Below are 16,512 nucleotides of genomic sequence, written 5' to 3'. Positions count from 1 at the left end.
AACTAAAACCTCTGAAAACATTACCACACCCCAGAAAGTTATCTCATGCTCCTTCCCAGTCAATCCCACCACAACAACCAAAGACAACCACTATTCTGATAGTTTTCCATCACAGATTACTTCTACCTGCTCTAGAATTTTGTATAAATGGAATCATACAGTATGTACTGTTGTATCTGGCTTCTTTTATTCAGCATAATGTTTTTGAGACTCATTCACATTCTTGTGTATTTCATTCCTTTTACTGCTGAGTACTATTTCTTTTTTTTTTACATCATTTTTTTTCATTTTTATTGGAGTATAATTGCTTTACAATGTTGTGTTAGTTTCTGCTGTACAAAAAGGTGAATCAGCTATATGTATACATATATCCCCATATCCCCTCCCTCTTGCATCTCCCTCCCAACCTCCTATCCCACCCTTCTAGTTGGTCACAAAGCACCGAGCTAATCTCCCTGTGCTATGCAGCAGCTTCCCACTAGCCATCCATTTTGCATTTGGTAGTGTATATATGTCAATGCTACTCTCTCACTTAGTCCCAGCTTCCTCTTCCCCCACTGTGTCCTCAAGTCCATTCTCTATGTCTGTTTCTTTATTCCTGCCCTGCCACTAGGTTCATCAGTACCGTTTTTTTAGACTCCATATATATGCGTTAGCATACGGTATTTGTTTTTCTCTTTCTGACTTACTTCACTCTGTATGATGGACTCTAGGTCCATCCACCTCACTACGAATAACTAATTTCGTTTCTTTTTATGGCTGAGTAATACTCCATTGTATCTATGTGCCACATCTTCTTTATCCATTCATCTGTCGATGGACACTTAGGTTGCTTCCATGTCCTGGTTATTGTAAATAGTGCTGCAATGAACATTGTGGTACATGACTCTTTTTGAGTTACGGTTTTCACAGGGTATATGCCCAGTAGATGGATTGCTGGGTCATATGGTAGTTCTACTTTTAGTTTTTTAAGAAACCTCCATACTGTTCTCCATAGTGGCTGTATCAATTTACATTCCCACCAGCAGTGCAGGAGGGTTCCCTTTTCTCTACACCCTCTCCAGAATTTATTCTTTATAGATTTTTTGATGATGGCCATTCTGACCAGTGTGAGGTGATACCTCATTGCAGTTTTGATTTGCATTTCTCTAATGATTAGTGATGCTGAGCATCTTTTCATGTGTTTGTTGGCAATCTGTACGTCTTCTTTGGAGAAATGTCTATGTAGGTCTTCTGCCCATTTTTGGATTGGGTTGTTTGTTTTTTTGATATTGAGCTGCATGAGCTGCTTGTATATTTTGGAGATTAATCCTTTGTCAGTTTCTTTGTTTGTAAATATTTTCTCCCATTGTGAGGGTTGTCTTTTCATCTTGTTTATGGTTTCCTTTGCTGTGCAAAAGCTTTTAAGTTTCATTAGGTCCCATTTGTTTATTTTTGTTTTTATTTCCATTACTCTAGGAGGTGGGTCAAAAAGGATCTTGCTGTGATTTATGTCATAGGGTGTTCTGCCTATGTTTTCCTCTAAGAGTTTTATAGTGTCTGGCCTTACATTTAGGTCTTTAATCCATTTTGAGTTTATTTTTGTGTATGGTGTTAGGGAGTGTTCTAATTTCATTCTTTTACATGTAGCTGTCCAGTTTTCCCAGCACCACTTATTGAAGAGGCTGTCTTTTCTCCATTGTATATTCTTGCCTCCTTTATCAAAGATAAGGTGACCATAGGTGCGTGGGTTTATCTCTGGACTTTCTATCCTGTTCCATTGATCTATATTTCTGTTTGTTTGCTGGTACCATTCTGTCTTGATTACTGTAGCTTTGTAGTATAGTCTGAAGTCAGGGAGCCTGACTCCTCCAGCTTTGTTTTTCTTTCTCAAGATTGCTTTGTCTGTTTGGGATCTTTTGTGCTTCCATACAAATTGTAAAATATTTTGTTCTAGTTCTGTGAAAAATGCCATTGGTAATTTGATAGGGATGGCATTGAATCTGTAGGTTGCTTTGGGTAATATAGTCATTTTCACAATACTGATTCTTCCAATCCAAGAACATGGTGTATCTCTCCATCTGTTTGTATCGTCTTTCATTTCTTTCATCAGTGTCTTATGGTTTTCTGCATGCTGGTCTTTTGCCTCCTTAGGTAGGTTTATTCCTAGGTATTTTGTTCTTTTTTTGCAGTGGTAAATGGGAGTGTTTCCTTAATTTCTCTTTCAGACTTTTTGTTGTTATTGTGTAGGAATGCAAGAGATTTCTGTGCATTAATTTTGTATCCTGCAGCTTTACCAAATTTTATTTACTCTAGTAGTTTTCTGGTGGCATCTTTAGGATTCTCTATGTATAGTACCATGTCATCCATAGACAGTGACAGTTTTACTTCTTCTTTTACAATTTGTATTCCTTTTATTTCTTTATCTTCTCTGATTGCCATGGCCAAAAATTCCAAAACTATGTTGAATAATAGTGGTGAGAGTGGGCACCCTTGTCTTGTTCCTGATCTTAGAGGAAATGCTTTCAGTTTTTCACCATTGTGAATTATGTTGGCTGTGGGTTTGTCATATATGGCTTTTATTATGTTGAGGTAGGCTTCCTCTCTGCTCACTTTCTGGAGAGTTTTTATCATAAATTGGGTGTTGAGTTTTGTCAAAAGCTTTTCTGCATCTATTGAGATGATCATATGGTTTTTATCCTTCAGTTTGTTAATATGGTGTATCACATTGATTGATTTGTGTATATTGAAGAATCCTTGCATTCGTGGGGTAAACCCTGCTTGATCATGGTGTATGATCCTTTTAATGTGCTGTTGGATTCTGTTTGCTAGTATTTTGTTGAGGATTTTTTCATCTATGTTCATCAATGATATTGGCCTGTAGTTTTCTTTTTTTATCACATCTTTGTCTGGTTTTGCTATCAGGGTGATGGGGGCCTCATAAAATGAGTTTGGGAGTGTTCCTCCCTCTGATATATTTTGGAAGAGTTTGAGAAGGATAGATGTTAGCTCTTCTCTAAATGTTTGATAGAATTCTCCTGTGAAGCCATCTGGTCCTGGGCTCTTGTTTGTTGGAAGATTTTTAATCACAGTTTCAATTTCAGTGCTTGTGATTAGTCTGTTTATATTTTCTATTTTTTCCTGGTTCGGTCTTGGAAAGTTGTACTTTTCTAAGAATTTGTCCATTTCTTCTAGGTTGTGCATTTTATTGGCATATATTTGCTTGTGGTAGTCTCTCATGAACCTTTGTATTTCTGCAGTCTCAGTGAGTAACTTCTCCTTTTTCATTTCTAATTTTATTGATTTGAGCCCTCTTCCTTTTTTTTCTCTATGAGTCTGGCTAAAGGTTTATCAATTTTGTTTATCTTCTCAAAGAACCATCTTTTAGTTTGATTGATCTTTGCTATTGTTTCCTTCATTTCTTTTTCATTTATTTCTGATCTGATGTTTATGATTTCTTTCCTTCTGCTAAGTTTGGGGGTTTTTTGTTCTTCTTTCTCTAATTGCTTTAGGTGTAAGGTTAGGTTGTTTATTTGAGATTTTTCTTATTTCTTGAGGTAGCATTGTATTTCTATAAACTTCCATCTTAGAACTGCTTTTGTTGCACCCCATAGGTTTTGGGTCCTAGTGTTTTCATTGTCATTTCTGAGTAGTATTTCATTGTATGAATATCATATTTTCTTTATCAATTCACCATTTGATGCTCAAGTGGGTTGTTTCCAGTGCTCAGCTATTATGAGTAAATCTGCTGTGAAATTCTTGTACAAGTGTTTGTGCAGATATGTCTTCATTTTTCTTCAGTAATACTCACTGTGGAGTTTTATTGTTAGTTTTCATCTGCATGAGTAGAACAGTACTGACTGAGCAATTCTCCTCCTTTTATTTATTTATTTTTTATAAATTTATTTATTTACTTATTTATTTTTGGCTGAGTTGGGTCTTTGTTGCTGTGCGTGGGCTTTCTCTAGTTGCGGCAAGTGGGGGCTACTCTTCATTGCAATGCACGGGCTTCTCATTGTGGTGGCTTCTCTTGTTGCGGAGCATGGGCTCTAGGTGTGCAGGCTTCAGTAGTTGTGGCTCGTGGGCTCTAGAGCACAGGCTCAGTAGTTGTGGCTCACAGGCTCTAGAGCACAGGCTCAGTAGTTTTCACGCACGGGCTTAGTTGCCCCACGGCATGTGGGATCTTCCCAGACCAGGGCTCTAACCCTTGTCCCCTGCACTGGCAAGCAGATTCTTAACCACTGCACCACCAGGGAAGCCCTCTCCACCTTTTAAAATTTGAAAACGAATGCTTTTTTGACAAGTAATTCTAATGTTTCTAGTAAGGAAGATCGTGTTTCAAGGCTTTGGGAAGTATACTGTTGGACACTTATGTTCATCTATTTATCATTTATTTATTCAACCAATATTTATTAAGATCCCATATGACAATTGGGGATGTCTTATTATAGTCTGGGTATTAGATGATATGAAAGATTTATTGTTTACTTTGTTAGAGCATTAATGTCATGGTGGTTATGGTTTTTTTAAAAAGTCTTCATGCATACTGAAGTATATTGAAAAAGAGACAGACAGGAAATTTTCTATATAATTTCAAACAGTAGTAAACAGAATGGTGTGATAGAGCAGAGATTACAAACTAGAGGTATATGCGAGGAATTGGACCCAGAGATATATTCTGTTTGATCTCTAATGTGTCTTTTAAAACTTGGCATTTTTTACTAATTTTTAACAATTAGAATATTTCTGCATGAAAATCCACATTTTTGGCTACTCTTGAAAACTCAGACACTGGTAACATTCGATCTGCATTTCCCCATGGCAAAAATTAGCTAGAGCTGAGTAATAGCCACTCTTTTTAAACACGGCACGAATTCTCAGGTTCTTCAACTCACTACTCACTGTTCCCTGGACCCTTGAATCATTTGTTTGCAGCCCTCATGATATAGAGTAATAGAGAAGGCTTCTCTGAGGCAATGTCATTTGATCTGAGACCTTAATAAGAAAAAGTAACTTGCAGGAATTCCCTGGTGGTCCAGTGGTTAGGAATCAGTGCTTTCACTACCGGGGCCAGGTTCAATCACTGGTCAGAGAAGTAAGATCCCACAAGCCATGCAGAGCCACAAAAAAAAAAGTAACTTGCCATGCTAAGGGTTTTGGAACTCCATTGAAGGTTTTTAGTGGAGAGTGATATGATCTGATTTAGATTTTAACAAATCACCTGGCTATTCTGTAGAGAATGTATTGTGAGGGGGCAAGAATGAAAGCAAAGTAAATAATTAGGCAGCTATTGCAGTCATCTAAATTAGAGGTGATGGTGGCTTAAACTGGACAGTGGCATTTGACCGTATCTTTAAAAACATGTTGAAGGAACTAAACATGCATGTCCCTCTCCCCTCCTTGTTACCTCAATTATACCCATACTTTGGTCACCACCACCACCACATTGCTAGAATGAACACAGAAACTCTGCTGAATTAATATTTCATTATGTTGAACCAGTTATGTGTGCTTAAGGTACACTTTAGGTTTAATTATTATATTAGCTCAAATTTTCATAATTTTAGTTGTTACACTTAATAATCACATTAAACAGTCATGAACACAGAGAAAATTAGAAGGAAAGGAAAATGTCTTTCATCTAAGGAAATAAAGAAAAGAAGGAAGGAGGTAGAGAGGGAAGGAGAACTGATTTTTTGTATCATACTTACAAAGTGAAAAGAATCCTGAACTAAAGGGTCAGAAAAACTGTACTAGTCACAGCCTTGCCACTTGCTTACTGTGTGATTTTGTGTAAGTTACTTGACATGGCTCAGGTCTTTATTTTCTATATCTGTGGAATGGTCAATTGAACTAATTTGTTCTAGAATGTCTCTTCTATTCTTCAAATTCTTATTCTAAGAACCACATTCTTTACCATGCTTTAGGAGTTTTATCCACCTCATACAATCCAACCTCTGGAGACAGGAGATAAATTATGAATCCTGTTTTCAGATAGGAAAGTTGGAATAAACAGAGGCTAAATGATTTTCCCAAGATAACTCAAGCAATTGACAGTATAGTTTGTTTCATAATACAGAATTTTATGATCAGATATCCAGATATGAAAACCTTTCCCCTTACACTCATCCCCCAAAAGGTGCTTTTAAGATTGATCCAACAGGGAAAAAATACATACCACAATTCTCTTACGTGATCTGTCTTTTGCTTGGTAACTTGAAATGAGATGAGTTTGAGTACCTGTAATCAGTGTATAACAAGTCATCCAGATTGGCTAGTAAGATATATGGTGTCATATTGATCCCTAACCAGTGCTAACCACCTTATTTTTCCTATAGCCGTAAGGTTCTGTGACCGGTGCCATTTGATCAAGCCAGATCGCTGCCATCACTGCTCTGTCTGTGCCATGTAAGTGACAGCCATAATTCCCCTGGGCTGAGCTTGGCCACTGATGGTTGCCTTAAAAACCAAGTGACTGATCCTAACATGTTGATCCTAAAGAGCATTTCCTTTCAATCATAATGAGCACATGCCAAATACCCTCACAGGGATGATGATGATTCAAACTATTATAAAGATAGGAAAGAGAAATAAAACTGCATTTTTAAAAATAAACATTTTATTTTAGAACAGTTTTAGATTTCTGGAATTATTGTAAAGATAGTTCTCATACGTCCCACACCATTTCCCATGTAATATCTTACATTAATATGGTACATTTCTTACAATTAATGAACGAGCATTGATTTTTTATTTTTAGCCGAAATCCATACTCTATTTAGATTTCCTCAGTTTTTCCCTGATGTCCTTGTTCTGTTCAAGGATCCTATCCAGGATACCATACTACATTTAGTTGTCATGTCTTCTTAGGCTCCTCTTAGCTGTGACAGTTTCTCAAACTTTACTTGTTTTTGATAACCTTGACGGTTTTTAGAATTGTTGGGTATTTTGCAGAATATCCCTCAGGTGGGATTTGTCTGATATTTTTCTCGTGATTAGATTTAGATAATGTCTTTTGGGGGAGGAAGACCAGAGAGATTAAGTGCCATTCTCATTATATCATATCAAGGGTACGTACTATAGACATGGCTTATCACTGCAATGTTAATCTTAATCATCTGACTGAGGCAGTGTTTGCCAGATTTCTCCACTGTAAAGTTACTCTTCTTCCACCCCCACTCCATACTGTACTCTTTAGAAGGAAATCTCTGTGTACAGCCAACACTAAAGGAATGAGAAGTTATGCTTCCCCCACCCTGCCTTGCAGGCAGAGTATCTACATAAATTATTTGGAATTCCTCTACATGGGAGATTTGTCTCTTCTCCCTCATTTATTTATTAAATCATTTACTTATATCAATATGTGGGCATGGACAATCATTTCAGATTTGGGGTTATAAGTCAATACTACTTTATTTTGTTACTTAAATTGCTCCAGCTTTGTAAAATCCCATTTTTATGCTAATAAATATAAGCTTCATGTCCTTCTTCTTGAGTGCTTGTTCCATCCATGTTTCACTTACCCTTGATTCAAGCACAGGCTGCAGTCATGTTTTCTTCTTTACTTTTATTAAACTAAGTAAATAAAATGAGGAGAGGTATCTTGGACCTATTCTCTGTGTCAGTATCCTAGAGTTCCCAATGCCTTTTAAAGGTTGGAATTTTAGGCATGTAACTTGCTGCCAGCATGATCCTAAAGTTTTGTGATTGGCTTATCCTAGGAACAACTGAGGACAGTATAGTTTTGGAGAAGCTATAGTGGAAATCTAAGAATGAGTGTACTGGGACCATGTAAAAATACTGGTGATACCGTGAGTTCAATTCCGAAGTTTATCACACTGTATTTTGTTCCTTTTGTAGGTGTGTATTAAAAATGGATCATCATTGCCCTTGGTATGTCCTTTTGATTAATTTCTCCCCTCTAATAGGGTCAAAGTTGTTCAATGCCTACTTTCCTAAGCATAGTTGTAAAATGCCTGTTTCCCCTACCATAATTCATTGGGCTTTGTATTTGTGTGGGGAACAGGGAAGGCGTAACATTTTAAAGCAAGAATAAATATACCACCAAAGGTGTGATCGTGAATTCCTGGTGTCACAGAGCTAATGGTCTCTTGTCCATTAGCTATAATAACGAAAGAGAGTACAGATAGTTGTCCTCTTTGACATTACATAATTCAGTTCTTTTTTTAGCTGTCTTGATGTTTGAAAAACTCTAGATTGTTAATTTAAGCAATTCTCCAAATTTTGTATGTCTGACCTAGAGAACCAGTATGAAATCATCTAACTATAAAGAGAACATGCCATACTATACTAAGTATAGCTGCAGAGATTGTAGTAGGTTTTCAGCATCCAAGATCCAGGTTTGCTTGGGTGTGTCAGGAACCAGTCCAGAACTGTTAGGTAGGCCAGCTGTCTCTGTGTCTGTAAATAAAAGGAAAAACAAGTGAGACATGAACTTGTGTTTCCAGTCTGTTCCTATTAAGGGACTTCAGTTTCTGTTGAGTTTCTACACAACAGATAATGAAGCAGCAGGGGTAACATAGTTCACTCTGTATCAGTGTGTTCTAAATCAATGGATCCTGATTTCAAATTAGTTTTTCTTTTTTTCCTTTTTTAGGGTTAATAACTGCATTGGATTTTCCAACTATAAATTCTTCCTTCAGTTCTTAGCTTATTCTGTTCTCTATTGCCTGTACATTGCTACAACGGTCTTCAGCTATTTCATCAAATACTGGAGAGTAAGTTAAAAAATCCAGAAGGGTCCCCCCACCAAGAATAAATACACACCTATTCCAATCTGTAACATTGTTCACATTATCTTTTTTTTTTTTTTTACATTTTGAAGTAGCTAATACTGAAGTAATCAGAAGGGGAAGCACAGAAAACAAGTTTCCCACGTTAAATATTCTGAGATTTAGGAGGCTGTTATTTAGATGTCAGTTAAAGTTTCTATCATACATGAGAATCTCGTTGGGCCTCCAGGAACCTAATCTCTTGAGACTTACTGATTCTTTACAATGTATTTATCTAATTAAGTTTTAAAAATCCACTTCTTACCAATTTTAGGTTTGAAAAATGTTGAAACTAATTCTAAATCCCTAGTTTCCTAAGAAAAAAGGCTGTCAAAGCACTCCCTCGTTGTCAGAAAATACTTTCTAAATCCCTGTTCAAAGGAAGTTGCAAAATTCCTGCTGGACAGAAAGATTCATTAACTCATCTTCACAAAAGACCAAAATGAAAAGGGAGAGTCTTATTTGAACTTTGTATGACAAACTCTGGGTAGGGTATTAGGAGAACTGAGTTCTAATACTGGCTCTGCTACCTGCTTCACTGGCTCATTGCCAAGATCAAATGAAACATGTTGAGGGACTTCCCTGGCAGTCCAGTGGTTAAGACTTAGCCTTCCAATGCAGGGGGTGCGGGTTCGATCCCTGGTCAGGGAGCTAAGATCCCACATGCCTCGCGGCCACAAAACCAAAGCATAAAACAGAAGCAATATTCTAACAAATTCAATAAAGACTTTAAAAATGGTCCACATCAAAAAAAAAAAACAAAAGAAAGAAATGAGGAAATCATAAGATATTATCCAGTGCAAGGTTAAAAGAAAAAGATTTACCTTACACTGGATAATACCTTTAAAAAAATGAAACAGATGTTGAAAGTATTTTACTTTTCAAAACATGGTTCCAATCATTATAATGAAATCTTTTTTAAAATCCTACTTTCACCTTTCTTCTACTTGAAGATATGTTATATCCCATCTATTTCCAAAAAAATTGAAGGCAGATTTTCAGTTTACATATGTATATGGGGTCTGCAGCAGTATAGTGATTTTTTTTTTTAATTTCATGCCAATGGACTCCAGAAGATATGTCTTCCCCACATACAACTACAATACAGTTACTAAGACATTATAACCTTACATGATGAGGGCTTTCCAAACTGAACCTGAATAGCAAAAAGCAGATGTGGGCAGAGCTACTAGTTATTACTTTAGGAATTGCACAAGAGCCTGTATAACAGGAATATCTCACCTCAGGGGGAGAGGTAAAGCACATAAATCCTGTGAGTAGAATATAGATTATAATAAACTGGAGAAAAAAAGGAGAAAGGCAAGGCAGTGAGAGCCTAAATAGCTGAGAATATTTAAATTATTAATTAGTGCTTTGATCCCTACTAGTGTAGAAAATATAGTGTAGAATATTATAGAGGTATGGGCTTTGCATTCTCCCTTCGACTTGCTTAATCAATTCCAATATTTAATAACTTTAAGAATCAGGAATTATATAATACATATCAAAATCTTCAACTCAGGGATATAAAAGTATAAGCAGAAATGAAGTTTTATTATAAATTTTTCCCAAATGCAAAATGCTTCATCATCCTGGTGTCTCTTCTTTGGCCCCTTTCCACATCGCAGGATCTCTTATCTATTGCCCAGGTTTCCATGACCTTTTTGGCCTTCTATTCACACACTGAGCCACTACCATAAAAAAAATCTCCTGCAACCAATTCAGCAGGGAAAGTGTCAGCCTTGGTCTTCACTACAGACTTTACTTGGTCCTTAACACAGTAGGCTACTGTTTAAAAACTACCCTTTGATAACAGAGTAAACAATGTTGTATTTCATACATTTTGCCTTTGGCCCTCCTAGTCAGCCAATAATCAAATACCACAATGCCAGCCAGGTGCTGTATGCTTCTTTTACCCTTGAAAGATAATATCTAGATATGAATTAATCTCCAGGAATGTGCCAGTATTCACAAGCAAGGGGTGAAAATAGCCTTGCCCTTTTCCTATTCCTTCATTTTTTTCTCCACAATAAACTAGCTCATGCCTGACAGATGCCAGGCGAGGAAACCTGTCCTGGCTTGCCCTCATAATGAAAAGGGCATTGACAGTTCAGAGAAATGCTTCTTTACAGTCTCTCCAGCCAGAGAGCACTTTGGTGTGGTTTAAAGATGGCTTTCTCAGTTCAAATTGAGTCTCCCCTAAAATGAAAAGTAAACACTGCCATGTATTTTAAAAGCCATGTATCAAGGAGACTAGCTGTGCTCCTAAGAATAGCAACCTCCATTTGTATGGTACTTTACCATTTTCAAAGCACTTTCATATCTATTATATCATCTTATCCTCACCACAACCTTGTGAACTAGGTAGAGCAGGAATTATTAGTCTAATTTAAAGGTGATAAAACTGAGGGTCATAGTAGTTAAGTGATTTGCTCAGGATCACCCAGCTTCTAAGTTGCAAAGTGAGAACTTGAAATTGTCTGACTCTTAAGCCCAGTAATCTTAAACACTGTACCATGTCCTACTGCCCATTATGGTCCTACTATAGAGAAGCTCCAGCTCCTTTGAAGTAAAGAATTCAGAAGACCATCAGATTGTGCTTCTCCTCTCAATATTAACTTAAAGAGTAGCACTTTGATAGGAAATCGATATTTGACTTATGAAAAAAGTAGTAATATACACCTCCCACATTGGGCCATGAATCTCCTCATAGAGGCTATGAATTCTTTTAGAACTAAGATAATAGGATTAATCTACCAATATTCCCCTGAACTGTTTCTGGTGGTTATTGCTTTGAGTAATTTAGCTTGGTTATCTCCTGAGTAGGTAATTTTGAACATAGGGCCATCACCCTCTTCTAACAAAAAAGACAGTTAAATATTAAGGACTTTATCAAGGGACAACACAGTAGATATGCTTTGGCAGACAGAAGAGAGTTCTATAAGAGCAATTAGGGAAGGGAAAGACTTGCAGCTCAGCCCCTCAGAGTGTGAACTGACTTTATATCAGTCCCTCCTGCCCAGCCATTTCCTATTGTCCATTTAAACATGAAAGATAAGAAGTAAAATAAATGTGAGCTTTAAAAGCTTTTAAAAACTTATTTAAAAAAGTAGAGATTATGAAAACAAAAACACAGCCAGGCAAAAACCACTACAAAATCTTTCCTATAAATTCAAAATGAAACAAACAAAAACCAATCAAATTCAATTTGGGTGCTTAGGCCAAGATTTTGTAGAGGAATCATTTCAAAAAGGAGCTTCACATAAAAGTTCCTGAAGGTCAAAATCCTTGGTGTAGCTATTTCCTGGGGTGCTCTGCCCCCAGGCAAATTTCACCCAGACCACCCCTCAGCTGAAAGCATCTGACTGGTTTACTTCACCTTATCTTCATCCTTCAAACACATACTGTCTGGAAGATTCCTAATATTTCCTTACATCAAAATAAATATAAATCTTCTCTAAGAGACGAAAAAAATCTGTACCATCTGAATTTGCCAAGTGTTTCCAAGCCTTAACTTTCTCCTTCCAAACTGTAGTAGAACTAGATCCTAATGTCAAGGTTGACTTCAACCAAGAATCACCTTTACTACTCAAGAGCATTTGGAAATATTTCAAAGCAATTCATCACACCAAAACAATGATCAGCACAGGAAAGGGGGAAATAAAGAAAAGTCTTTCTCCCAAATTCTTATTCCAAAATTGAAAATGTTTTCTAAAGTTCTCTTCAGAAGACAAAATGTTACATGCTGTGCATGCTATAGAACTTTAGAAAATTCATTCTAGTCTGGGGCTGCTTTAAAAAAAAAACAAAAACTGTTGCCATATGGAAAATGAGAGGTCCCAGCTAACTATAAAAATCTTTAGCTACCTACTTTTACAATTGCCTGTCAAATCTTGCATGATTTTACTGTCTAAACAGCTGTTTCACGGGATGTAATATACCAGCACATTCTACTTCAACTATAAAAAACAACCACACAAAATTTGCAGTAGCTTTAAAATCAAGTCGACTTAGAGGTAGAACATTTTAAAATTCTACCTATGTGTTTTAACTTCCTACATATATCACTGTGACATTTTTAGCACACATATATCCAAAGAAACATGACATATAAAGTACTCCAGAATAACCCACCTTGAAACAAGAGGATGAACCATATGACCTCAAGATCACCTCTAGCCAATGACTCAAAATTTACAAACTAAATGGAATACAAGCTTTAAGAGGTTGCATACCAGTTATGGCTTCAGTATACTCTTTTAATCTTACCCATTTCTAATTGGTACATTATATACTCTATTTTACACTGAACTGCACTTAAGCAAAGATCCATTTTAGGCTGTGTAGGCTGATAGCATATCCATAATAAGGTATGGTCATCCACAGAAAGAACTGTTTTGTAAAAATTTTACAAAATCTACTTTTTTAATTACAGCTAGACATTTTATACATATGGAAGAAAGTACTAACCTATACAGAAAAACTAGCCAAACCTTATGACTTTAATCCTTTGTTTCTGTTTGTTTATTATTTCTTTTCTAGGGGGAATTGCCCAGTGTTCGCTCTAAGTTCCATGTCCTTTTTCTCCTCTTTGTGGCCTGCATGTTTTTTGTCAGCCTTGTGATTCTCTTTGGTTACCATTGTTGGCTTGTCAGCAGAAACAAAACCACCTTAGGTAAGACTGGATATTAAGACTAGGAAAAAAACATATGAATGTATATCCCTGTGACCTATGGATTGTTCCCAGGGAAGAGAAAAACTTCCAATGAAACATTTTACCTGCAGTGACATCTCTTTGCCTCCAAACGGAAACAGATGTAAACACGTTTTACCAAACTGGAGAACCATAGTGAATGAAACTTACAGACTAAAGAGAACATTAGTGAATAAAACCTCACACAAAACCAAAAATGACCATTGCTTTTTATAGTTCATTCTGGGTAATAGCTCCCCAGATTTACAGCTTGAAAATTTTGAAAGGGTGTTCACATAAGGAAGTGAAGGAAAGAATCAGTACAGAAGGGAACATCAGAAGGAGGAATTCAAGGTCAATAAAGATAGAAAAATCTAATTTATTGAACACTTCTAAAAACAGAGTCCTGAGAAAAAATCCAAACCAACAAATCATTGAATATCTACAGTTATCAAGGAGCTGTGTAGGGACTGTGGGAATGAGATAAACACATTGAACAAGTGAGTCTCTAGAAAATGAGCACAAGAAATGAAAATTTTTCTCTGAAAATTTTTCCATTACTCTATACTCTGGGCTTTTATTTGGAGAATTGCATTTCTGATGGATCCAGTGCAATAGTCGTTTTCATGGTGAAACAAATATTTATACTGTACACAAATCAATGCATGAGGGTTAAGGAGAAAGTATCCAAATAATGAATGTTTAGCTAAGATAAATTTGAGGAAAGTATAGTGCAAAAGCCACTATACTTTTGGAATTCATTTGCTAATAATGATAACAGCTAAAAAAGTATTTGCACTTATTTTCTAAACCAAATATATATGTAGCACTTAGTTGCTAGGGTAGTAGATTAGCATATTTGGCTTAGAGATCACCTACAACGTAGAAAAGTACTAAAAGCTTCATGATAACACAATCTGAAAACAAAGAACAAAAGGGAAATGGCCAGATGCAGCCAGAGTCCAACAGTGAAAGTGTTTGCTTAATGGGATAAATGTGTATCTAAAAATAATGTGCACTAACATGGTCCAATTTCTCATAGTCGTTGAGGTGATTATAGTTCACCCATTGACATTTTTTCTGGAATAAAACTCAATTTCTTACATTGCAGCCTTCAGTGTGAACGTGTTCATTTCTGAAATGTTTCAAAACCAAATCAATGTCATTACCATCTCTTTATGTGTCATTACTTTTGTCCCAGCTCTAAATATAGAGACCATTTGGCTGTTACTGCCATTTAGATTCAAATAAAATGCTGTTAGATTTGTTCTTTCACTCCTTACATGCAGTACAAAATACATACTACCCCTATGACTGTTCAATTATTTCTACCATCATGTGTTTCTTCTGCATTTTTTTAAAGAGTGTACCAATTCTTTATATTTAATAACAAACTTACTTTGTATTAAAGTGATTAAGCTGGTTTTTACCAAGTAATTTAGCAATAACTAAGAATGAGGGGCCTATGCTACCACAGCAAAAAAATATTGTAGAAGCAAGTCACATTCATGGAGAACTGTAAAATTGTAATGGTCCTGATTATTGCTCTCTTCTTCTTTTCTTCAACTTCCCTACCCTGCCATAGAGGCCTTCTGTACTCCAGTGTTTACAAGTGGCCCAGAGAAAAATGGGTTCAACCTTGGCTTCATCAAAAATATCCAGCAGGTGTTTGGAGATAACAAGAAGTTCTGGTTAATACCTATTGGGTCCAGGTAGGTAATTATTACCACTGAAAGAAGTTGATGCTGGACCATGCCTTGAAGTAGCAAATTCAATTTTGACTGTATTATGCACTAGATATCAGTCCAATGTAAAACTGTATTTCCCGAGTTTTTCATTACTAGGTTAGTAAAGATAAATCAGGTGGTGAGGGCATGATAAAATAAGCATTCTCATGCTTTGTTTGAAGCAGTGTAAACTGGTACCAGTCATTTGTAAATGAATTTGGTTTTTAAACAACTCTGTTGTTTTTCTTCTGTATATATTTGTACATATTTTTAATCACAGTATACATACCACTTTGAATTTTACATTTTTCACTTAAAGTATAGTAAACATTTCCCCTTATTGTGACATAGTCTTTATTTTCTTAATTTATTTATTTTTGGCTGCATTGGGTCTTCATTGCTGTGCGCAGGCTTTCTCTAGTTGCAGCGAGCAGGGGCTACTCTTCATTGTGGTGGCTTCTCTTGTTGCAGAGCATGGGCTCCAGGCATGTGGGCTTCAGTAGTTGTGCATGTGCACTCAGTAGTTGTGGCTCGTGGGCTCTAGAGGTCAGGCTCAGTAGTTGTGGCACACAGGCCTAGCTGCACTGTGGCATGTGGGATCCTCCTGGACCAGGGATTGAATCCGTGTCCCCTGCATTAGCAGGCAGATTCCCAACCACTGCACCACCAGGGAAGCCCTGTGACATAGTCTTTATAGCCATTACTTTTAACTACATCATATTCCAGCCAGTGGGGAAATATATATTCCCATAGTGTTGGATGTTTAGTTTGTTTCCTAATTATTGCCTGGAAATAATGCCACAATGAACATTTTTGTGCCTAGTTTATCTCTAGCTTTAGAATAATTCCCAGAAATGGAATTACTGGAACAATGGACTTGGAGATTCTTATGTTTTTTTGATATATACAAACATGTGGACTTTCTGTCCTGTTCCATTGATCTATATTTCTATTTTTGTGCTGATACCATACTGTTTTGATGGCTATAGCTTTGTAGTATAGTCTGAAGTCAGGGAGCCTGATTTCCTCCAGCTCCATTTTTCTTTCTCAACATTGCTTTGGTTATTCGGGGTCTTTTGTGTCTCCATACAAATTTTAAGATTTTTTGTTCTAGTTCTCTGAAAAATGCCATTGGTAATTTTATGGGGATTGCACTGAATCTGTAGATTGCCTTGGGTAGTATAGTCATTTTGACAATATTGATTCTTCCAATCCAAGAATATAGTATATCTTTCCATCTGTTTGTGTCATTCTTCGATTTTGTTCAGCAGTCTTATAGTTTTCGGAGTACAGGTATTTTGCCTCCTTAGGTTTATTCCTA

General features: G+C 36.5%; 1 protein-coding gene across 8 annotated transcripts in view; it reads left to right on the top strand.

Annotated features, from left to right (window-relative positions):
- ZDHHC15 (zDHHC palmitoyltransferase 15) overlaps positions 1 to 16,512 on the top strand; it is a 126,566-nt gene that overhangs the window by 62,899 nt on the left and 47,155 nt on the right. For all 8 annotated transcript variants that reach the window (XM_082377352.1, XM_082377353.1, XM_082377354.1 and 5 more), the window contains 5 exons: positions 6,318 to 6,387; positions 7,840 to 7,872; positions 8,597 to 8,717; positions 13,314 to 13,446; positions 15,050 to 15,176. In XM_082377352.1, the coding sequence (XP_082233478.1) occupies positions 6,318 to 6,387; positions 7,840 to 7,872; positions 8,597 to 8,717; positions 13,314 to 13,446; positions 15,050 to 15,176 (484 nt within the window). The remainder of the gene's footprint in view (positions 1 to 6,317; positions 6,388 to 7,839; positions 7,873 to 8,596; positions 8,718 to 13,313; positions 13,447 to 15,049; positions 15,177 to 16,512) is intronic.

Source organism: Balaenoptera borealis (assembly GCF_965194805.1).
Source record: "Balaenoptera borealis genome assembly, chromosome: X".
Classification (NCBI taxonomy): Eukaryota; Metazoa; Chordata; class Mammalia; order Artiodactyla; family Balaenopteridae; genus Balaenoptera; species Balaenoptera borealis.
This window is presented reverse-complemented; position numbering and strand designations above follow the sequence as displayed.